The sequence below is a fragment of the Pararge aegeria genome, chromosome 5, assembly GCF_905163445.1.
Source record: "Pararge aegeria chromosome 5, ilParAegt1.1, whole genome shotgun sequence".
NCBI classification, from domain to species: domain Eukaryota; kingdom Metazoa; phylum Arthropoda; class Insecta; order Lepidoptera; family Nymphalidae; genus Pararge; species Pararge aegeria.
This window is the reverse complement of record NC_053184.1, coordinates 14701930-14726963: the sequence shown is the minus strand read 5'-3', so window position 1 is coordinate 14726963 and position 25034 is coordinate 14701930. Positions and strand designations below refer to the sequence as shown.

The 25034-nt window shown below is 36.1% G+C and overlaps 2 protein-coding genes across 3 annotated transcripts in view; both read right to left on the bottom strand.

Moving 5' to 3' along the window:
* Window positions 1-684: 684 nt before the first annotated feature.
* On the bottom strand, window positions 685-2220 carry LOC120623842. Its single transcript, XM_039890107.1, has 2 exons — window positions 2018-2220; window positions 685-1612 (listed from the first exon to the last, which is right to left on the bottom strand). Exons 1-2 carry the CDS (start codon window positions 2154-2156, stop codon window positions 1428-1430), a joined length of 324 nt encoding a protein of 107 aa, XP_039746041.1. The 5' UTR covers window positions 2157-2220; the 3' UTR covers window positions 685-1427.
* An 11299-nt stretch (window positions 2221-13519) lies between these two features.
* The window catches only part of LOC120623682 (eukaryotic translation initiation factor 5B), a 36389-nt gene continuing 24874 nt past the window's right edge, over window positions 13520-25034 (bottom strand). For both annotated transcript variants that reach the window (XM_039889853.1, XM_039889854.1), the window contains exon 18: window positions 13520-14483. In XM_039889853.1, the coding sequence (XP_039745787.1) occupies window positions 14376-14483 (108 nt within the window). In that variant the 3' untranslated portion in view covers window positions 13520-14375. The remainder of the gene's footprint in view (window positions 14484-25034) is intronic.

Below are 25034 nucleotides of genomic sequence, written 5' to 3'. Positions count from 1 at the left end.
TATATTATTTGACCTGCAGTATTCCATTACTGGTTTTAATATTTTTGTAAAAACGTACGGTGCTGTCGTTAAGCCAAACGGTAGGCAATTATATGCATGAAGAGTCTCATTAAATTTAAACTTTAAATATTTTCTGTGCAATCTATGAATTGGTAGTAAATAGTATGCATCCTTCAGATCCATAGAAGCCATAAAACATTTGGGAAACATTAATTTGGTGGCAGTACGGTAATCCTCAAATTTAAAATGTTCAATCTTTATAAACTTATTTAAACATTTTAAATTTAAAATAAATCTATTCTCTCCGTTTGGTTTAGGCACCAGAAAAACCGTAGAAATAAATTCCCTGTCCTCGTGATTCGATTCTGAAATGGCGTCGATATCTAATAATTTCTGTATACATTTATTAAATGCAAATAATTCCTTTTTAGATCTTACAATAGTACAAGCCCAATCATTGCGAATGGGTTGTGAAACAAAAGGAATCTTATAGCCCTTTAACCAGTCTAATATAAGCGGGTCCCTAGTTATATTCCCCCATTGTTGAAAGAAATATGACAGTCGCCCCGCATAACGTACCTCGTGGTCAATGCTCAAAACCGCAGCTGTCTCTGACGCCGCGGAGGAGGTGGAGGGCTGCGGCGGTAGTGCCGCTGGCGGCCCTGAGCAGGCGCTGGAGTTGGCGCTGGCGCTGCACGGTCCTGCAGTCGTTGTTTCCCCATATAAGAACGTGCTGCTATTTTCCGATATGGGGTCCGTTGGTTTAAAGACTTTGGGACTGATGTAGTTGACGTAGCATTTTTACTCAAAAAACTTGTCTTCGGTATGACTTTTAAAATTTGTCCCGATCTATTAATACCTTGAGCTGTCTTTAACTTCTCCGACATGTTGTCACCAAAGAGATATTTTTCAGGTAATGTATCCATAACGATGTCTTTCATCTTCTGGTTTATCGAACTTAAAATAAGCATTCTTCGTCTTTTCGTTTCGAGCTGGTATACATCACATAAAATGCGACAAGCATCACTTAAAGGTCTTAATAATATCGATTTTGTGTCGATATGTAACTTTTTGGCTGGGTCACTTATTATAGAGTCGACAGATTTACTAAGTGCTGACAATGCCAACCCGATCTGTTTTTGTTTATGAAAAATAGAAGAGTCTCGTTTTACTAAACTTTCTGCTAGTGCTACTTTTACTTCAGGATTTAGAATTGGTGGTACCAGTGTTTCTAAATTATTAGGTATAGGATATAACTTTACCAAGTCTCTTTTGATATCCTCTTTAAGCCCTCTTTTCAAAATGTCTTGCCATCTTGTGGCAATATCCTTATGGATAGGAGGTCCGAGTTCAGTAACAAGTTCGGGAACATCACCTAACAATGAAAGTATTGACCCATCCAACTCGAGGTCATTATTCCCCTCGATTTAAGATACTGCTGAATCGGCACCGCCGATCTGCGAAACTGCTGGTATCTCAACAGCCGCCTCAGGCCGTGTTATGTCCTCCATTGATAACACGATGTCTGGACGTCGCTCGGTGACATCATCAAGAGCGTCGAACGAATCCGGTAAAGCCTGGTATAATATGTCATTCTTCGTCTGGCTGACATCTGTAAACGTCCCCACGTTTAGACTTTAACATAGGTTACAAGATCACTTCTACTGTAAAAGTAGGTAGGTAGGAAAAAATAAATAAAAAATAAAACCCATACTGTGCATAGTATAGCATAGCATAATTATTATGAAGGAGTAAACCAATTAGCGGAGTCTCACATCATTATAACATCTACCAAATATTCCTCAATAAGATAATTATGAAGGAAGAATCCCAAAAACGGAGACTCACATCATGTATATAGTTCTTATATAGGTACTCTGGTTGCGTAAATATGAAGGAAGAATCCCAAAAAGCGGAGACTCACATCATATGTTTGGGTTATATTCGCTTTCATAGCGTAAATATGAAGGAAGAATCCCAAAAACGGAGACTCACATCATATAAAATATAAACTTACTATTATTCTCGTCACTCGAACTACTAGAAGGTAGACGCATTATACGTTTCCTCGCCGGTGTGTTCGACAATTTTTCTTCCAGTTTCCTTATCTTTCTAAGAATCTTCGCTTCCCTCGCCTCTGTCTTCCTTTTGCCCATCGTGTATTATATAGTTTCACTTTTATTTTAATACTAAAATGAAACAAATAAAATAAAAAATACAACGTGCGAAGGCCCTGAGCACGAAAATGTTAATGATTGATGGTAGGGATGTCTACGTGAGGGTGGGAAAAATATAGTGATACCATACGAAAAATTGTTTTTCCCTACTATGAATAACGTGAAGGCTGATAGCTAGAGAGTGTTGCTACAATAAGTAAAACCCCAAATCGCTAGAATGAAGCTTGTGAAGCATAACTAACAACTGAGGAATGTTAGAATTGCAATATAGTAGAAACTGGCATTAAATAAAATCAAATCCAATGACAACCTAAAGATATTAACCGTAAATTTTACGATTGTTATCCGGTTTATTAAAACAAATTGTTGGTTTAATAAGTATATTTTAGGAAGTGAGAAAACAATAAAATTAACTTGTTTTGAATAGAAAAACTACATGGTAAATCTGGACCTAATTGCAAACCTATTAAATAACTGTACCGACTACTACATCGTCATCGTGATATCAACCCATTACCGGCCCACTACAGGGCACGGGTCTCCTCCCTCAATGAGAAGGGGTTAAGACCGTAGTCCATTTGACGGATTGGTGGACTCCACACATCTTTGAGAGCTCTCAGGCATGCTAACTTCCTCACGATGATTTCCTGCACAGTTGAAGCAAGTGATATTTTAATTACATAAATGGGATTCTAACTCGACCCCCGTAAGTGAAGTCGAGCTCCTACCCACTGGGCTATCACCCCTTCCAATATAGACTACTACGTGATGATAATAAATCAATCCTAAAAAAAATATAAAATATGACTTAATTAAATACCTAGGTACCTAATGCTGCTTTTTGAGAAGTACAGTCATTGAAAGCAAATATATTTATATTATAAGCGAACATTTTTAAACAAAAATAGTGTACGTACCAAATTAAATCTAAAATGTGTTCGATAAAAGGCCAAACAAATTGCTTGGCCAAAGTAACTGCCAGGATAACCGGTAGATTCAACAAGCCTTTTTTATATTTTACTATAATTATTTAGACCCGTGTCCCAGATTATTTACTCGAAGAGGCACAAATATGGTAAAAACTAACTCTTCCTAAAGAGGTTATCAATATTTGAATAGAAGGCAGTTGAAAAATAAATTAATATTATTTTCTTTATAAATACGGGCGAATCAAAATTTGAATGAACTTATATTTAACTATGAAAGTTAAGTCGCAATAGCAGATTTTGTGTTATAAAATTTTATTAATTCACCGGTAGAAAAAAAAGTGGTTTACATTAGTATCGCAGTTTTAAAGTTATTTAAATAAATAGTTTTATCATCATCGGGTATTTATAGCAAAAAAATACATTTACAATTCATTCCAATTGTACATTCAATATAGAAAGTATTGCGATTTAAAAAAAATAGGACAGCCTGAGACCTGTATACTAACCCAAATTCGCAAAGAAATTAATAAAATAAATAAATAGTGGCTAAGATCAATGGGAGAATAGAAATTTTAAAATTGCGTTTCTGGATTCATTTCATTACAGTAGGTACTCTTACAGTACCTTGAATAATAATAGTAATAACAAAATAAATAAACAAATTTCTGTCGGTTCGGTGTTTTTTTTTAAATTAAATTAGGCCAATAAATAAATACATATTATAATTAAATAATTAAACACATATTACCCATATAACCTCCATAGTACAAAAATAATTATTTAAATCGGTTATAATTTGAGTTATGGTGTAAAATTGTCAAACACTCATACCCTCTCCCAAAGGAACCGAGCTTAATGTCGGGATAACAAGTATTCTATATTACTTCTAACACTTCCAAGAATATGTGTACAAAGTTTCATGAGGATCGGTTAAGTAGTTTTTGCGTGAAAGCGTAACAAACAAACTTACATTCACATTTACAATATTAGTAGGGATAGGGATAGGGATACACCCATCCCCACAAAGGCTTTCTGTACTTTTCAGGCTTTCAGACGATATGCAGATATTACCTATTTATGTCCGTTTCTAGACTAATTCGATTGTTTAAATAAACTTCTCTTTAAATTTCACACCAAGGTATTCGCGTGATCTATGTTTATATATCGATCGCGCAGCTCTTTTCTGTCGTATAAATATAGTTTCAATTTAAATAAGTAAATTATGAAATTATGCAAAATAAATAACCTTTGTTAATTTTAATGTCAAAGTCAAAGTCAAAGTCAAAAATATCTTTATTCAAGTAGGCTGATAGGTGGCACTTTTGATGCGTACCTACAAGAGAATTACACGGTAGTGAGATAATGGCGATAACCATATTCGTAAACTTAAAACTAAAGCTACGAGGGTTCCAAACGCGTCCTGGTCTAAGAAGCCCACAAAAAAACTTAGCCGGGTTTTTTTTTGTTGTCACCATCTCACATTGTGATATAAAATTATTAGAAGAGCAACCTGGTTAGAGCAATAATTCACATCCAAGCTTTTTTTATCGATTACGTAGTCATTTATATTATAGTAGGACTTTTCTATAAGCTTACGTTTAATACAAACTTTGAACTTTTTAAGAGACTTCTCCAAGATGTCAATGGGTAGTTTATTGTAGAATTTTAAGCAATTTCCTTTAAACGAATTATGAATTTTATGTTACCCAGTATATTGTACAGTAAGTTTATTCTTACTTCTAATGTTTAAATTATTGCAGTCACATTTTTTCTTAAATTTACAAATGTGTTTATGAAAAACATAAATTTTTCAAATATGTACTGACTATACACTGTCATTATTTTAAAATCTTTAAATTCATCTCTTTATGACTCTCTCGGACCCATTTCGTTGATCAAACGAACAGCCCTCTGCAGCACGAAAACAAAGCTAATATCAGCAGTAAAATAAAAAATAAACCCATAGTAAAATTCCATATGACATAATGCTGTGAAAGTAACTAAAATAGATCGACCTAGCAGTTTCTACGTCGGTCATATGGCGTGTCTTCTTTACCGCATAGGCAGCAGAACTAAGCCTGTTCGATAAATTACAGCACAGGCAGCTGAGCTGAGCTTATCCGCTAGTTCTCGACCCAAAAACTAAAATTTGTTTTGCAAAGCGTAGGCCTGTTCTCCGAGGCAAGACATAACCAATGCTGCGACACTGCGACACCAAAAGGCAATTTAATGTTTTCTCTGGAGCGCTCGATTGTATAGCTATATCACTACGACTCTTAACCTCAAGGAGATGCAGCAATTATTTATTTCATTATTTTTATCCTATATACACAACAATTGGAAAATGTTTTACAGATGTTAACTCGAAGCAGGACGGATGTGTTTTCAGGTTTAAAAATGTCATATGTGTGTTATTTCTGATCTTAATGCGAATATTGATGCGAAACTTCTACAAACCAGCTGTAAGTGTTTTCTTACACATTATCTGCCAGTCCCACTGCGATTGCACAATTTTTTTTTATTTAAATTAAAAAAATTGACATCTTCCAAGTTTCCGTTAGGACTGACAATTTCATGATGATCCTATGCATTAATTATTAAGTTCATAATATTAATAAATATTTTTAAGTTATTGTGTAGTTTTTAAAAATAACTTTCAATTGTAGATCAAATCTGTATCCTGGTTACAATTCGGTGACCTATTTGGGGAAACCGAGGGTTTTGTCTTTGCAATTATGGACGAAGTCATCAAGACGAGAAACACATTATGAAAGATGGCACTCTAGACATATGTATAAATTATTAAGTGTTTTTTGTTTTTGTAAGCATTGTTAATAATTAAAAAAAAAAATGAAAATCAATAAATGATAGAATAAACTTTCAATTAAGTATATCTCTAAAAAGAGTTTTTTTTTCAACAGTAGTCCTCAATTTTTATTAACTCGCGATAACTTCTAAATTAGATATCCAATTGGAATGAATTAAAAAGTATTTCAGTGCTTTAGATGATAATATTGTTGCCAATAATGTTTATACTAATTGTTTTTTTTTTGTAATATGTATAGTTCCTAACTGCACCTGTTACCGCAGCGTGTAGAGTCAAATAAAGTATGCAGCTTTCCCACGATAATGATTTGGATCCATAAAATACTTTGGCAAATATCTACTTTGGTTTATAGCAAAACAGTTATTAATATATTTTCTCTCTTGATATTTTATTTGTTAAACCAGCCGATTACCCAGACAAACCATTAGAGTATATTTTACAGGAGACGCTGGTTGAAGAATTCTGGAAATCATTTCAATCCAATACTACAGTGCTTCTAGGCATTATCCATGTATGATATAATATATGTTATATTTCCTTCGAAGTTAAGCTGTAAACTGGAATACCAGTGAGATATATATTGTAAAAGTAATTAACTTTATTATTAAAAGTCGGGAGTTCATTTTAATTTTTAATTATTTTAGTAGATAGATAATTTATTACGTACCTACCTTATATTATATAACCTATAGATACCTTATCATTATTTTCGAACTTATTTAGATATATTGTGCCACAGGACGTCTCTTTTATTGAAGATGAGAGTTAAGATTTTGGACCCACAACATTTGACTAATGAGGGTTCGTGGGAATACGATAGGTTCTTACAATAACTCTTAGATAATGTTAATATTATCAGGGGTTTTTGATATTGACAGGGTCCGACGGCTTAGCTAAACTAAAAAATCTTTAGAAAATCTGATATTTACCTACGTTAAGAAAGCGATGGACGGGTGAAAGGGACCTTATTATATCTATTTAATCATTTTCAAAATTTTGAAAACCTTGTGACCTAGATTTTGAAAAACGGTTTAAAAAATAGATTTTACCTTAATAAGCTTCTGGCACTGATGACAAATTAACAGCACGTATCACAGTTAATTGCTAATCACTCACTGAAGACACTTTTACGGCTATCAGCCTATATCGTCCACTTAATCAGGATCACTGATAAGTTGGTCTACCACCAACTAGTTGCGACGGACTTTTGAGCTGAACTGGTACCCGGTGGCCCGCGCATGCGCCTTCAGCACCGGGGCGTGACCTAGACCCTGAAAACACCACCCTCCCGCCTACGCACACCGAGTTGCCATGGTTACTGACGAAATTGCAACTAAGAATGCAAGCTGAAGTCCACCTAATAACCCAATTCCGTCATATTGAACCCAATCTAAATTATTCAAAATCAACGTAAAATTACATAGCAATATTTGGTAATTTTTCGCTCGCTGCCTGTCGATGATCAGATGGTCAAACTGAAATATGAGGTAATTGCATACTACCTACGGACCGTTGCCCCTCCCAATCAACGGTTATGCTTGTTGAGCATTGGCTCGGGCTCGAGCTGTCTTTCCGGGCGCCATTGCGGATAAAAAATAAGACCGACGTATATGTCGGTCTTTTATTATTGTCAAAGGTTTATTCTAGGTGTAACACAACCTCTTAAATCAATATACATTTATATCTGAGCTCATGTCTATTTCTATCATATTTATTCACCAACCGAAGAGATATTTGAAATAACCTTTACAATTTTAAATATTCCTCTACCTAATGCTAAGTTAATTATAGGTTAACCCGCATCCAGCTATAAGCACGTTATAATATATCGGTCAACTTATACTCCAGACCAGGGTCTTACCTGATCAATAGTCTATAACAGTCCATTGCTGGATGCTTCCTATAGGCTTGGATAAGCCTATAGGAACCCTCTCCGCTAGGATTAGCGGAGAGGATTTTTTCATAATAACAACGTTTTTCAGATAGGTTAGTGATCGCAGTAGATGGTCATAGTAGAACAGTGGTCGCTGCTGTCCATTCTCCGGTATTTTGACGGGAGAGGAGGGTTTGTGAAACCTTTTGCGATAAAAAGACGTGCTAAAACGGCACATGAAGAGATGTGTGTGAATCCATCCATCACTGTGTGAATTTGAGGCTGAAGATCGGCCGCGATAGGCACACTCTGTAAACAAAAAAGTATCGGAGTTTGAAGTTAAAAGACGCACAGAATGATGTTAGGCGTAATGAGATAAAATCCAGAGCGCCACCGGCCGTATATTACGATATTATTGGAGTACTGACGTGTTGTCAATGTGATTGCACATTCAAAACAAAAAGATGTTATGCCAGCCACTTGAGAGCACATCAGTTACGCTCATAATAGTAGCTAGAAGGAGTCGCTGTGGTCGAATACGGCCAGGAGGAATATATCTGATCTGCCGGCAACACACGACATGGTCTGAGCTCATTACTACGAATCTACTGCGGCGCACGGATCTCTCTCAGAATGAGAAGTTTTTATAGGCTGTAGTTGGTCAAGCACGGACTTTACACTCTTTTGTGAACATTATGGAGGACTCTCTAACATGCAGGATTCCTGAAGATGGTTTTTTCAGTTACCGGTAATGCAATAATACTGAAAAGTTTGAGGTGCTTGGATCGCACTCGTTCCCAAAGAGGCCTTAGTCTCGAATCAATATCAAGCTAAAAGCGAGAATGGCCTAGACAATCACTAGGCTACGCTACGTTTTTAGCTCTACGTACATTTAAAGTCTTAATAAAAGTCACAGTAGGTATATGTCTACTATTAAAACTTATAGTATAGCATTACCCAGCGAGTCCTACGATTTATTTGAAAGGCACAGCACTAGCACAACTGAAGTTAAATATCCGAAAACTACGTTGAACTTGTATAGGTATCATAACTATGAAGAAGCGTAATTCTGCGGATCAACTATAAGTTTTATTAGGATTGTAATTTCTTAAGGAAAGACAGTAAACATACAGTAAGAAGGTATACCAAAGAACGCATGTGTAACCAGACAGCTTTGGCTAAACAACAATATCTACTCAGCCACCGCGATTCTAAGGATAAGAAGACATTTTGTATCCATTAGGAGAAAAATAACAAAAAAATCTTAATCTAACAGACCTCGTCGCCGCAGTGGCCGTGGTTGCCGGCCAGTGTAATTACAGTGGCGTGTGCTTCATTCATGCACAAAAGCACTGCCTACCCCAAAATTTATGAATAACTGGTATAAGAGGAGGATTTTTGCCGTTTTATTCAATTTTCCTGCAGTATTCATACCCTGGTAAGAAACCCAGTGCACGCCACTGATTACAGGCATATGAGACTTAACACCTTTGGCTCAGGTTGATGAAAACAAGGCGGCATTTAGTATGAAGTGTTACTTATTTATTTTCTTATTTATTCAGGAAAACCAACCGCTAATCCATTTTTTCTTGTCCAAGTTTTTACGTTGTGAGCTAAGTGAATGTTCAGATTATTACAGGTTTTCACAACGTTTGCAAATAATTACATTTTATATATAACTGCATCACAAAATAAATGTCTAAAAATATTTTACTTATTAATAAGGTTATAAGGTTAAAAAATAAAATAGTATTAAAATTAAAATTAAAAATAAAATTTAAATAAAAAAAAATTTAACATTAATGTCCAAGTTTAAGCTTATTAATATTAATGCATATTTTTGAATATTTGATAACATAAGAAGTCAAGTATTTATTTTATTTTTATTTTGAAATGTCAGATAGTACAATTAAAAGTGTCAATAATAAATACTTGCATGCAGAGTTGCTCTGTTTAGGCGATGGTTTTCATACCCTCAGGTGGGCCGTAAAAAACGATTCCAAAAATTGAGCAATATTGAAGAAAATATTTTAGTATTCCTTCATTAAACCTGTTCGACCCAGAGACTTGATCAGCGGAAAATGTCAGTCAACAAGTTAGGTACTCAATACCACTTGCCTGCTACGAGCTGAGTAGTTAGGTTCCTTAGTGCAACAAGCGAACAATGTCAAGTATCCTCTGATACAATGATCTGTTGAGTAGATAGGTTAGAAGCTACGTACTTTCTTATTGACGTTTCATATTTTTTAACTCTGACTCAATAACGATACTTTTTTATACGGGACTGAAGATATAGGTATCTACGTAGCATGAGCCATGAATAATAGTCTACAACAGTCGAATTCTGGACTTAAGGGGTTGTAGAACAAAGGATTTGCCTGTTCTCCGCATAAGTCGCCTCGTAAACTACCCGCAGAATGAGAAGGGTTGGTGACAACTGTACTCTGATCTGCCAACACCACACGGCTTATTCTGATGAATTCTTAACATAGTTTTTGAAGCAGGCTACTCTGCTTTTATCTCTCCCAAAATATAATAAACACTATTAGGTTTATTGTAAAAGGTTAATGAAAGAAAGCAACTGCTCAGTTTTTTGTAGGCTTTTTCTCTGTAGTATCTGCATTCTGAACCTGTGGTACACAACTACAAAAACCCACAGACATGACGTTTCAAAAGTGCTTAGACTAGAACTAGAACGACTTAAAAATAAGTTTTTTTTTTTAAACTAGGTATGAATTCTAGGTTTCTTTAGTTTAACTGCCTCGTTGTTGTAGTGTCTTAATGAAGACCCTTGAGTGACGTCTGCCCATTCAACACCTGCTATACGTTCCTGGGAAGACGGTCTTCTGATCTCAAACATCGCATTTTCCAGAAAGTGAATAAACTTGTAAGATGGGGAAGTCAAAGTCCAAAGTCGGCACTCGTCACTCGCAACTTTTAACTATCTACGTAACTGCGACTTTGCTGGCAAAAGCCATTGCTTTTAATCTGTCGCCGGTAACAATATACTTCAGGCAGCTTCTGTAATCTATCCGATAAAAGTTCCTATATTATTTCATAAGAGGGAATGATCGGCAAAGTGATAGAATTCGCTGCCGCTGCACTGCGCCCCTCGCACTTAATACTGGGTTTCACTTAATGTACCGAACTATACTATTTTGTATTCTCGTTTTCACCTTTCTTGCCACTAAATATGTATCTACGTACATTAATCTCATTATCTGGGTCACTATACCGAGAGAAAAAAAAATCGCGAGTTTTGCGTTCACTTACTTTCGATCTTACATCATGTTTTTTTTAATGTAAGTACTAAGTAAGCAAATTAAATTCATATTTTACTGTAACCTTGTACGCGTTTATTATTTCAATCTCAATACAGGACAATTGTAAGTGAATATATCCAGTTATCTGATTGAAATGATTTCAAATAGGACGGTCGGATAAACCTATGTACAGACGTAGTGGGTACATATAAGTACTATTTTTTATTCCACTTAAAGTTAAACCTTGACTGCAATCTCACCTGATGGTAAGTAATGATTTAGTCTGTGATGGTAGCTGGCTAGTTCATCCGCAGGTACCCCTAGTCGATATCTACACGACCTCGAAAGCAAAATCGGCGCCACGTTTGTTGATAACTAGCCTAGGCCGAAGCCAACCAGATCGGACCTGAGACAATCCTAAATTTCATTTACCGGGGAATCAAACCCGGGAACTCCCACTTAGAAAGCAAAGGTACATTTTCGATGGGTACACTTTAAAAAGTCTCACTCTTTATATATCAAAATGCGCACTGTTTTACGTGCCTACCGTCCTCCTTAATAAACTCGATCGACTGGATCCTAGGGATTCTATGGTTTTGCGTTAATATCTCTACCAAGATGGTCTAAAACATGGGAGCCATTCCGTCGAAGTGACGATTGTAGACATTGTAGCTTCAAGAACAACTTCTGTATTGGATTCGATGTCAAATAGTCGTGTGTTTCGCATCAGAAGACAAAATATTATTTTGTCCTATTATTCATTTATTAACTAGAAAAAGTAAGGTAGGTAATAAATAAAAAATATATAGATGTATTTCGTAATTTATTAAAATTTCTTCAATATAAGAATATGTCCGATTCCATCTATATAATACAAAGCATTTAAAAACAGGATAATACCTACAAAAAATACAACCTTCTGTATCTTTAATATGGACTCGTGTACCGTTTTATGTTAAGAATACTATATTCCGTTATTAGGATTTTAACATTGATACATTTGTGAAGATATATCTCTTGAGATTTACGACAACATTCAGATAAACATAGGAAGATCGTACTTGGATGTCCTGAAGTTGGCTCTCGAAATTGTTAAAGACATACATTAGCCATTTGTGACTCGTTTCACTCCGACCGACTTAGATCGCGAGTACTGCTCATCAGGTACCCACTTAGTAGAATATTTAATAGACAATTTTTTTCTTACCTGTATTTAAAGTGTAAACACTACCTTCGTTACTTTTAAGTGTGAAATAATATGTTTTATAAATATTAAAAAATAATATTATAAAATAATAACATCTCTATGTAGTTTTTTCTATTTTTAAAACATACTTTACTACTTAAGAAATAAAGAAAAGATTGTTTAAATTATAAGACAGGTTAGAATAAAATTGAGTGTACATAGTAATGTTCACAACTCTGACAAACTTAATTTTTATTTAAAATCCATAAGATCCAACCATTTATTCCAGAAATATATTGTGGGAAATAAGAATTATTTCAAGAAAATTAATGCATATTACAGGGTCTCATTCACAGCCGACCACCTGTTACAATTCATAGCCATTTTGACGAGTAGGTTGCATAATTTTCGGCCCCGTCGTAATTTGTGACATTCACTATATTGTGCATTTTCTTTCTATAATTCTATCAATATTGACATTTAAAATGAATAGTAAATCCGAGATCTTATATTGCGTCCCCTCATAATTAAGAGGTAATTAAATTAAAAAGAAAAAATATAACAACGGTGATTTAACACCCTATGTACATAAAATAATATCAAATAATTTCATCTGTATATTTACAAAGAATTCTACTACATAAAATCTCATTACGATGTTTGATTTAGATATCTGGATATTTTTCTCAATATTTTTATATTGAGAAAAAAAATACTACCTAGAATTCTATTTATAAGATGTATTTTGATAAAAAATCATTTCGTTACATTTTGTTTTATAAAGCATGTTTTAAAAATAATACATAAATATAACAAAGCTCTCTATATTGTATTTGTTTTTATTTATATCAACATACATGTTTTTTTTATTATTTTTAAAACATACTTTACACTAAAAAAAAGTAATGAAAAATTCTTTACACTAAAGGCAGGTTAAAAAAAAAAAATTGTTAACATTAGCAGATTGTTTTCGAGATCCAGTAAAAGATATCAAAAGGTTGAAAGTAAAACTCACTTTATTAGTTTCAATAAATAGAATTTCTAATGGACTATTTACACATGTTAACGAGAGCGTTATTAGTTTCATGGTAGGAAGTTTCATACAAATCATACTCGGGAGTGAAAACTCCAAATAAAAAGCACGAAATAGATCACTAAAAATCTATGGACGCTAAATATTTTTGTATCTTTTTAAATAACGGGTATGAGATTCTATGATGCATTTGGACGTAAAATAACACTTAAGATTTGAAACCATTTAGTAATATAAAAATAAGGTAAGCGAAAAGTGTCCGCTGTTATTGAAAGTTTCGTAACTTGTAAAGGTTTAGAGATTATAATACATTTCACGGGGGCTCTAGTACAGATTATAACAAAAATCACGGCCGCTTTAATGGAAACCATGATTCACTTGTCGACGATTCTTCTTCTTGTAAGAGATGCCCTAATCTTCATTATTTGCGCGTACCATGTTAGATTGCAGCATCACTGGCAACGTAGTTATATAGGACCGAAGCCACACGATGCGTGTTGAGTCAAATCTTTCAAAGTTCTGTGACCACAACTGCAATGCACTTCTTTCATAAAGTTTTAGTTGGAGTGTGTTCGGCTCTCGTGTCGCGTATTAAATCTGTCGTTAACACTGAAGACAAATATAGATATATCTCTATAGCAATCAAATAAACATAGTCTATTTCGCCTTAGCTGGAAAAAAATATGGACCAATCGCAGGTTTTTCTACAAAAACACGCAAGAAATGTGCTTTTTATGTAGCAATTATTACGTTCTTACAATAAAGAGACTAAACTTGACTTCGACCAAAAACCTTTAAAAATCCAAAAAAAAAAAACCAACCATACTAACATTTTTCGGACACCTTACGCATTATTTTATATCGATGACACAATTACACGCGGATGAATTAGATGGAACAGACAACGCCTGGCTGTCAGGCCAGTGGATGTTATTTGATAAAAATCATCGCACCACAGAAATTGCTTTTAGAATGAGAGCTTTATAAAAAAAAGCAAGTAAAAAATCACATGTAACAGAGCGTTACATATACAACACTTTACTAAATTCCGACGTTATAATATTGTCTAATTAAAACACGGCGGCCATTAGAGGATCTGGAAGAGCTTCTTAAGTTCCACCATAAGTTGCCAATCGGTTTTGATAAGATCGTCCCTGAAGTAATCCTTGCAGGCGTCGATACTTGCGCGCGATATCTGTAACAAAGATATTAGGTAAGTTAACAAACCCTAATCATTACAAAAATAATGGGCCTCCATAATTTTACTCGGCGAAGGTTATACGGTCTTCATACCTAGTAGAACCTGAAATTTTTGCCCAATATGTCTCCCAAGCGACTCGACAAAATAGAAATTAATAACTTTTAAAAATACCATCCTTAATTATTTTTTTTTTGTTATCTAGAATCTAAAAGTTTCATTGAATAATGTTTATCATAGTAATCAAAGGGTCATCCCGTGACCTGACACCGCCCTGCCTCCGCTGCAGCAGCCCTCGGGTATGACGTCATTGAATAAACGGTAAATATATAACTAAACTATAGGGATAGCACATTTTCTATTTAGTTTTCTACAACTAACTTAAAACCTTCCTTATATTAGTTCCTTCTAAAGTAACAATAGATATTCTTGTAAGTGTTATATTTATGGTATAATAGAATTTATTTCATCGAGACTATAAATAGCTTTCATGAATGTACAGGGATTTCCATTCAGGTCGACCCAGTTTCGGCGCATCGATTCAACTTTCCGGGGTTGAATGAGGGAATGACGTCACTGGGAAAATAGATCAGGTTATGCAAGCAAGAACTGGGTCATCCCGTGACCTGACACCGCCCTGCCTCCGCTGCAGCAGCCCTCGGGTATGACGTCATTGAATAAACGGGAAATATAATTTTACGTCAAGGGTGGGTGGAAATTCGATGTTGAATGTGGGAAAATTCTATTTTATGCATGTTTTTGAGAATTATAAAGGAGAACAGTGATAGGTTCGGTGGGTTTTTTTGTCATCAAATTCGCTGTACCGATATGACAAAAGGAAAAGGTGTGTTCGGTCCACTTTTTAATGATCCGATTATAATATTAACCAACTTTGCAGCAGCGTGGAGGGTTTTTCGTTCTAAATCCCTTTTATTACTTCTTATAGGCTGAGAATAATGAGGCGAGTTAGAAATTATAATAAAAAATTGGAATAGTGCGTTTTAAGCTATAAATTTCGCACTTGCATCAAACGACATTTGAATATTTATTTGCGAATAATGCCCATTGTCATTCATGGAGTATTATGAATGAATTGGTTGGATGTATTTTTTGTAGCAACAAAAAAAGGAAAGTGAAAACACACTTGTGTAAAAATCCAACTTTTCGCAAGGTACATTTTACAGCTATAAAAAGTAAGACTTTTTGAGGTACTGTATTTTTTCAAGCTTTAGAAAAAATAAAATGGTTTTAGCATCACACCATCGAGCGCTAAGTTCACCAGACACGTCGCCTAGAAGGCAGGTCTTTGGGCTTTTTCTTACCCTTACTGATGAACAGTTGAACAGATGAAAAGTTAATGATGAAGCGAACTTAATCTATACAAATGGAAAACAATGTACAACTACATAAAGCGACGCTTCTGAATGGCGACTATGCAGCAAGGCTGCCATATTTCATCAATGAAACCGCGTTGCGAAAATATCAATGGAGCTCTGAAGATTTGACCCGGTCATTGTAGCTGTGTGCATGCCATGGCAGATGAGCTTGTGTGCGTACGGTAGCAGCCAACGAGTATTAGTCGTTAGTGCTTACTGACTAAGACAGAGAACGTTGTGTTCCCATGACCTCATCGTGACGCTAAATAAACGCATAAACGCCAAAGCAAAGCCTTTTTAACTGAGCTTGTGTGCAGTTTATATAAAAATCTTACACATACATGTTCAGTAATTTATTTATGAATTGGTATTATATTGTCGACCCCCTACGCAAATGTTATAATTTGGGCTGCTTTTCCTCGTGTCGATTTGTATTGCGATTTGCTTTGTTTGATGTTTAATTACATTATTTAGGTGTTGAATATCTGAGTTTCCAATGGGCGCGTGTCATAGTAAGTATGGACAGTTGACTTTTCTAAAAGCAATACATATCTAAAAGTGATACCAGTCTTTTCCTACTATATTTGCTGTTCTGGATCGCGATTAGATTTGGAATGGCAGGTAATAAAGTAGAGAATCAGGACACAGCACAGCATACCCTTGCGGAGTGTTCTGCTTGGAACCCAGAGCGCGTTGCCCTAGTCAGTCACGTAGGGAGCGACCTTTTTCCCTCAGCAGTAGTAGCAGCAATGCTTGCAGAGGATGAAGCATGGATTGCGATGGTCACCTTCTGCGAGATCGTAATGGCTAAAAAGGAGGCTGCCGAGCGCGATCGAGAGAGAGCCGATCCTTCTCGGAGACGACCGAGGCGTGCAGATGGCAATCATCGCCCAATTCCATCTGATCTTTAGTCCCAGATGAAGGGACATCGGGTCGTGTCGGACAGTCTGGGGCTGTCGCCGTTTAATACCAATTTACACGACCCGGGTAGGATAGCAGCTTGCCGTAGCCAAAGCAAGGCAAATGAGGTCGGGGGAATATTTTCTCCCGGGACGAGCTCTACATGCGCTGTACGAGGGAGGCACCGGTGCGTTCTTAGGAGATCCCGGAGCCTCCCAATTATGTGCCGAGGATGGCCACCGAGGGGGTTTTAGTGGGTAAAAATCCCACATAACCCGATCTTCTTTGAGGTCGGGTATCTTTGAAGATTTCCCCCCCGATAACAAAAAAAAAAAAAAAAAAAAAAAGGTAATAAAGTAGATTTTTCTCAAGTCTAATAAGTACGAATATATTGTCAGTTGGTAATAAATTAGTATAATTATATTCACAAAAAAAATTACCTATGTAACGAAATAGAACTAAATAAAATCCATAACGTCTTTTACAGTAATTCTAAGCAACCCATTCAATTTTTTTTTCTGCTACATCAAACTACAGCAATTGATTGAATCGATACCGCCACCGTACAGCGCCGCTGACACTAGATATAGGATGCTTCTTATACACCAAACTATTAAGTCAATTTTCTTAAATTCTATTTTTATATAAGTAGTGCTATTTGTACATAACTTTTCCTCTCTGATAAGGAACACTATATTTGGAACTGTAAATTTAATAGAGGATTTGTGCTCAATAGTGTTCACACGAAAGGAAATCTTTTAAAATTAGCTATTATCAGTATAGTTTACATTGAAGACGACTTGTAATAGTCACTACTGTTATTTATGAGATGTAAGTATGTATTCGTCTGTTACATTTTAATACTTATTATTTTATTTGTGTAATCTATTTCATGTATTAGTATTTAGTATGTAGTTGTTCATATGTTTTTTTATCAACGCACCGCCTGCTTTCCTCGTGTTTTCCGTAATGTAACCGCCTGCCGGGCATCGCAACTAAGCGATAAGGCCATCTTTTTGTATTCAGAGTGCAGAAATGAGACAGTCTACCTACGTTTACTTATTCGATCGCGTGAAAGTTAACTACGATTTATATGCTACCGCATGAGCGCCATCTATTGACAGTACAGTTTCCCGGTATTGTAACTAGATAACGATTTTCCATACAATATAAAGGAAGAAAATCTTCCACATGGCACTCTGCTTCTGTCTTTGTTTTTCTATTCTTCTTTTATTTCTTCAACATGTAGTTGTGTACAAATAAGGAGTATGAATAGATAGGTAAATAAATAATATTTTTGATAAGCTTAACAACTTTGAAATACTGGCAGACTATTGAGTGACGGAAGAATATATGTCTACAACTACGGCATACTCATTGATTGTTGACTCATTAAGCGCTCGAAAAAAACACACTAAAATTGTGCGCACTTCAATTTAAACGTTGGGACTGGGCAGGGTTCCAATAGCTGATTTTCATGGGCTAGGTCGACAGATTTAGAAATTATGAATGAATTTTATACAAGTAAACCATGCTTGACTTCGCATAACAGATATTGGCTTATTGAATTGAAGTGCGCACAATTTTAATGTGCGCAGTATAACATTTAATCAAGTACACTTTCTAGTAGATTGTTTTCGACGATTTATTATTACCTTTAATGTAACCAATCGCACATACCGGCAGGGCTGTTAGCGAATCCATAAATCCTCACATTACTGGGACGCGATACAGGAAGTACTTCAACATAATAATAGCGTAGAGTAGCTCCAATAACGCCACATGTTCTAACAATGTAAACAGTTCTGGAACTTTCTCAGCGAGATTAGAAACAAACCTCAATAACTTCTATAGATATCCTAGTTTACTTTGTGCAGTCGTGGGAAAATTTTCCAAGGTCCTACTCACCGTTAGTATTGATATCACTAGCCAAATCATATCAGCTGGCAAATCATAGAGGCGGAAAAGCAGTGCCTTACCTAATAAAGGCTTGTAGATTTCTTACCGATTTAAGTGTATCGTAATAGTATCTAAAACAACCAGCTTCTACCCGCGACTTCATTTGCTTGAACTCAGAATTGGGTAAAGCTTCACTCGTTTACAATTAATAATCCTAACACGAGAACTAATTGAGAGATCGGTATGGAAAGTACATATCCTTTTCCATATATATAGCATAGGTGACATGCATACCAAATTTTAAAGCTGTCTGCCCGCGGCTTGGCTCGTAAACAATTATCCTCGGGAACTACTTAAGGAATCGGGATAAAAGGAAGCCTATGTTCTTTTCCACATCAAAGGCTACATGCTTGCCAAATTTCATTCAAATCCGTTTAGCAGTTTTTGCGTGATTGAGTAACAAACATCCACACTTTTACATTTATAATATTAGTAGGATAGCGAAATCATTGATTGCACTGGTACAAGCCGTTTGAATTCAAAAATTGTTCGTAAAAACTTTTCTTATCGTCATTGCTTCACCGATTTATCGAAATCAATGTATTTTTTTTAACTGAGATCATTTTGAGCCTTTATTTCATCCCCACCCTAGCAAAAGCACGAAGATATTTTATAAAATAAATAAATAAATATACTACGACAATACACACATCGCCACCTAGCCGCAAAGTAAGCGTAGCTTGTGTTATTGGTACTATGATGACTGAAGAATATCTTTATGAATAATAAACATATATACTTAGAATATACAAATAAACACCCAGACACTGAAAAACATTATTGCTCATCCCACAAACATTTTTCAGTACTTGGAATCGAACCCACGGCCTTGGGCTCAGAAAGCAGGGTCGCTGTAAACTGCGCCAATCGGCCGTCAAAAATGAAAAAGCTACCTAATATATTTCCAATAGCCACATCATTGATGGCACTGGTAAAACAATTTTAATTTAAAATAGTTCGAAAAAAAAATCTCAGCGTCATTGCTTACCGATATATCTAAATCAATATATATTTTTTTAACCAAAATATTTTTGAGCCTTTATTTCATCCCTACTTTAGCAATAGCACGAATTTTTTTTTTTTAAATGAAATAGCTACCTACGTTTGTAGAGGTACGTAAGTTTATGCTTGCCTGCAACTAGATCAAGGGGACTTACGATAATTTCTTATAGCAGTATTATTTTAATATTGTTGAAGATCGTGTTTTAGAATTATAATCTTTATTTTTGAGACGTCATGATATACCATTTCAAAACAATACATACCTACAATTTTTTTGTATTACTAATAAGGCCCCAGTCAAATAATTATCTCGTGGCGCACATGTTTGCCCTACAGGTCTAAATCGATAGACAATATCACTTCTTGTATACATACGTCTATGGTTTAAAAATATATTGTTCTCAACGAAACAGTTTTCTCTTCCTCCTGAGTCGTTCACTCTTGACAGAGTGGTCGTGGTTGACGATGATACATTTTCTTTGGCTACAGCAACCCCCGCGATGCGCCTCCACTTGTAACGGTCTTCAGCGTTTCGGGAACATTGGACTATGGAGGTTTGTGTTGCAGCTTTTATTTATTATGTCTGTCCAACGCGCGGGTGATCGACCGCGCGAACGTTTGCCTTCCACTTTCCACTGGACAACGAGTCGTTCCATGAAGTGTTTATTCCTAGTTATGTGTCCAAAGAACTTGAGGATTCGTATCTGCACAGTCGACGATAACCTCTCTTTGACTTTTAATCCCTCCAAGATCGACACGTTAGTCCGAAAAGCTGTATAAGGGATACGCAACAGTCGCTGCCAGCAACCACATTTCTAGTGCATCAAATATTAATTATCTCGCTTTTAAGTAAAAGAAAATGGCGCATAGTATGTAAGCTAAGCTCCAAAATATTCGAACCCCTTTCCCTATTATTATTATTTTGACGGCCGATTGGCGCAGTGGGCAGCGACCCTGCTTTCTGAGCCAAGGCCGTGGGTTCGATTCCCACAACTGGACAATGTTTGTGTGATGAACATGACTGTTTTTCAGTGTCTGGGTGCTTATCTGTATATTATAAGTATTTACGTATATTATTCATATAATTATTAATTAACACATAATTAACACAATAACACAAGCTACGCTTACTAGATTTGGGGCTAGATGGCAATGTGTGTATTGTCGTAGTATATTTATTTATTATTTATTATTCGGGAATCGAACCCCCGACCATGTGGTTCCCACTACAACGTGCTAATCACTAGAAACGAGGTAGTTACACCGCGTATACTTTACTTAATAGTATTTTTTTTATATTTATAGTAACTATCGCCTATAAACAGAGCAACACTTCCCATGGCATAAAAGGAGCATGTCCTGCGATATGCCGCCCTGGTCCATCAGTTTGAAGCTTAGGTGTTAAGCCTCAGTGCCTGAAATAACACCTTCCGGCCCCTTCAGACCAGAACACAGCATTGCAACAATGCTGCTTAGCGGCAGAAATAAGCATGGCGATAGTACTTCCCCGGACGAGCTCTGCCTCAAAAATTCTTCTAATTTTCTATTAGAACACCTTTAGGCTCGGTCTGGGAATCGAACTCACGATCATCACGTGTTACGTGTTGCGTAGTTAAACATGCTAACCTTTAGAACAACGAGGCAGTTGCACCGTGTATTAGATATACCCTTTTCTAAAGTCACTAGGTATAATTTTCTAAGGAGGTTTGGTTATTCTTAATAAGTTACCTAACTCGTTACGGCGTCAATTACACGGTAACATTTATGACGAATATAGAATATCTTTAAGAATGAATATTGACTTTTTGAATAAAGTGTAATCCCAATAGTCGCCCGCAGCTCTTACCTAATGTATGGAAAGGTGTGACGTCACACGTCCAAAAATAAAGCGACCTTCGCGATGTGACGGCGAACTGCTGAGTTCATAGCGAGTGCTTTATAAAACGGTGGATTATAGAAAGATTGATGCTTTCGTGTTTTTACAACTAAAATGTTCTTTGGTGGTTCTGTCGTCAATCGAAACGCAAATAGATTTAGCGTCAATGAACTTATAGATAAAACTGTCGTCATCATCATCATCATCATCCGATAACATTATTATATATAGTTTTAGTATTATTTTAGTAGTTATTTTACCATATAGTATTTTATTTTATATATGTACTGTTTTTGTAATTATTGTAATTATTAATATGTATGTATATTCTTAGAGTTTTGCGCACCGCTATAAGGATTCATATGTGAGCCAATTCTTCATAATGGTTGCCTGGAAGAAATCACTTTAAGTGATAAGGCCGCCTTTGTTACACAAATTTAATTGTACCTTTGTTGTTTTTGTCTCTTTTATTTTTTTTTTCTTGTGTGCAATAAAGTATTTTTGATTGATTGATTGATCATTGGTGAGCGCTGCTATAAATGGGAGGTCCCGGTTTGGATCCACGGCATTTGCAACACGGGTTTTTTTTTTTTGTATTTTCTGTGATCTGGTTTGGGCTGTGGCCGTGGCTAGTGACCACTTTACCGACATAGATGTGCCGCCAAGGGATTCGAGTTCCGCTACTATGCAGTGCAGAAACCGATAATTACAAACTGATACCACATTATTTAACCATCCAGTATTAATAAGGCCCCATAATTTTGTCCCGTATTTCGACCTGAGGCGAATGCGCGAGCACATAGATCGGAGAACAGATGAACGTTGGGAACCCAAGGTGCTGTAATGGCAACCTCGCACCGCAGCATTGATAGACCCCGACGAGGTGGACAGATGACAACAAATGAGTCGCAAGGAGACGCTGGAACCGGTAGCGGCAAGCGATACGAAACCTTTGTATCTGGGACTACCTACAAAATATCTATGTCCTGCAATGGTCGTCAGCCGATTGGTATGATGATGACTGCTTCAGCTATGGTAGAATTCCCGCTCTTTATGCTAGCACAGACTATCACTTCGTAAACCTTTTGTAGTATAATATACACCACTTGTCGTTTAAACGGTACAAAACGCTAATTAGTAACTGGCTCAATAACCTTACAGTGAAACAGAAGCAGAACATGTAACAAAAAGCATTTATTGCACACACAAACACGCCTACAAACACACAGTCACACGCAAACATTCGCACGCACTCATACACGCGAATTAACTCAATAAATACTGCATGATAACTGTTTTAGGAATACCACCTAGAACAGTTATTGCCTCAGTAACTGTGGGAACTTTTGCATTAATTAAATGTTTGTAACGAACACAACTTTGTGTTTAACCATGGCAAAGTTGAATTATGAGGATCTCATAACAACCCGCTACCGGCACCGTTAATTAGATGCAGAAGTCCAGACTGGTAATGAAAATTCTTTACCAGAAAAACCCAATCCTAAAAATTTGTTACCTAATCTGGGTATCGGCCCCGACCACCTGTCAAACTAGATTAGAATTACAGAAACCTGGAAATAATTAAATCAAAAAACTACAAAAAATACCCGATAAAGAAATGTTTTTACATAGTAGACTAACAAAAACACAAACATGTCTAGGTATATTGAAAACCAAGAAACAATAAAATTGATGTTAAAGACAATCGCTAAGCCCAAACTATGCTTTCATACGCCACATTTTATAATGAACTTTGCTTAAAATACATTATTATAAAATCTATCAGTATGGAAAATTATATCAACGAGGAAATAATCGGGTAAAATGACAAGGTTTCAAGGTACTATCGTGTATCACCCCGTTCCCCTCGACCCAGTGACCCGCTGCGGAGATCAATGGAGCCGAGCGGGGCGTGGCGTGCATTCATACTCGCACTGCTGAATGAAATGCGGGTGAAGTGGAGTGGAAATAGAATGCTTGTTGTTCGCCTTGTCTCCTTCTTTTATGGTGTCAAAGGGTGCCTTTGATGTTAGGAGGCGATAGACGTTTGAATTTCAGCAAGAGTAACACAATGCGATGCAGATCTCCGTTCGAAATATGCGTTGAAGCATTCAAGAGTACTTTGTAAATCGTTCGCTAAATGTTAGATTTTTATATCTAAATATAAAAAATCTAACATTTGAAGTTTTTTATAGTAATAATTACGGACTAAGTAGATAGTCTGATTGTACATGAGAACGCATCATTGACATATACAACTTGTAACAGAATTACGAAATAATATTAAAGGATGCAAAGGTTAATTTCATCAGGATTCACCCTGTTAAAATATTATATCAAAAGATGGATATTTATTTTCAAATTATTCTATGTGTTTACTTATGACAACCCTATTAGAGATAAAAGACGCCCATAGAACCTACGCTACGTGACGCGTAGGAGTCACATGATTTTAATGTTGCATGTGAGGTTAGGGCTGTATCTGATTTCTTTCGGTAAAAACTATGGCAGTGGTTTACTCAAAAACTATTAGGTTTTTGGTTTCACAGATAAATCTCAGAGACAGTTTACTTATGACAACCCTATTAGAGATAAAAAACCGACTCGCCCATAGAACCTACAGGTTAGGGCTGGCAGGCTGGTCTTTACTTATGACAACCCTATTAGAGATAAAAAAACCGACTCGCCCATAGAACCCATAGGTTAGGGCTGGCAGGCTGGTCTGTAAAAACTATGGCAGTGGTTTACTCAAAAACTATTAGGTTTTCGGTTTAACAGGTAAATCTCAGAGACAGTACATAATGTACCTCTAAAGCCTGTGAAGTACTATTTCGGTTTTCACGTTGTTTATAGGGCAACACCTCGCAGGGCATGCAAGAAACATGTCCTACAAGGTGCCGCTTTGTGTCCATCAACCGAGTAGGTGTGCTGCTTCAATTTCACCAACAACCACACCTTTCGAACCGGAACACAGCAATCGTGCTTGGCGGCACCAATAATCATAACTCAAATGCTTATGACAAAAAGCTCTACTGCTATAAGACTAGAAGGTACCGAGAAAAAAATCTCTATTGTACTTCAGTGTACGTGTAGTTTACGTGTGTTCAGTACGTGAGAGCCTGTGAGTTTAGGCTTTCTTTCATCAAAGTCAAAGTCAAAGTCCAAGTCAAAGTCAAAGTCAAAGTCAAAAATATCTTTATTCAAGTAGGCCCACAGGTGGCACTTTTGATGCGTACATAAGAATTACACGGTAGTGAGATGATGGCGATAACCACATTTGTAAACTTTTGACTGGCCCATGCCTGTCCTTTAATATCATGTTTATTACTTGAACTAAATGGTCAAATACATAATATGAAGAAGCTACTGCTGTTTACGTTTTCGTCGGCAATGTGCGCTGGAAAAACAGGGATGTACACCATTATCTTTTTAAAG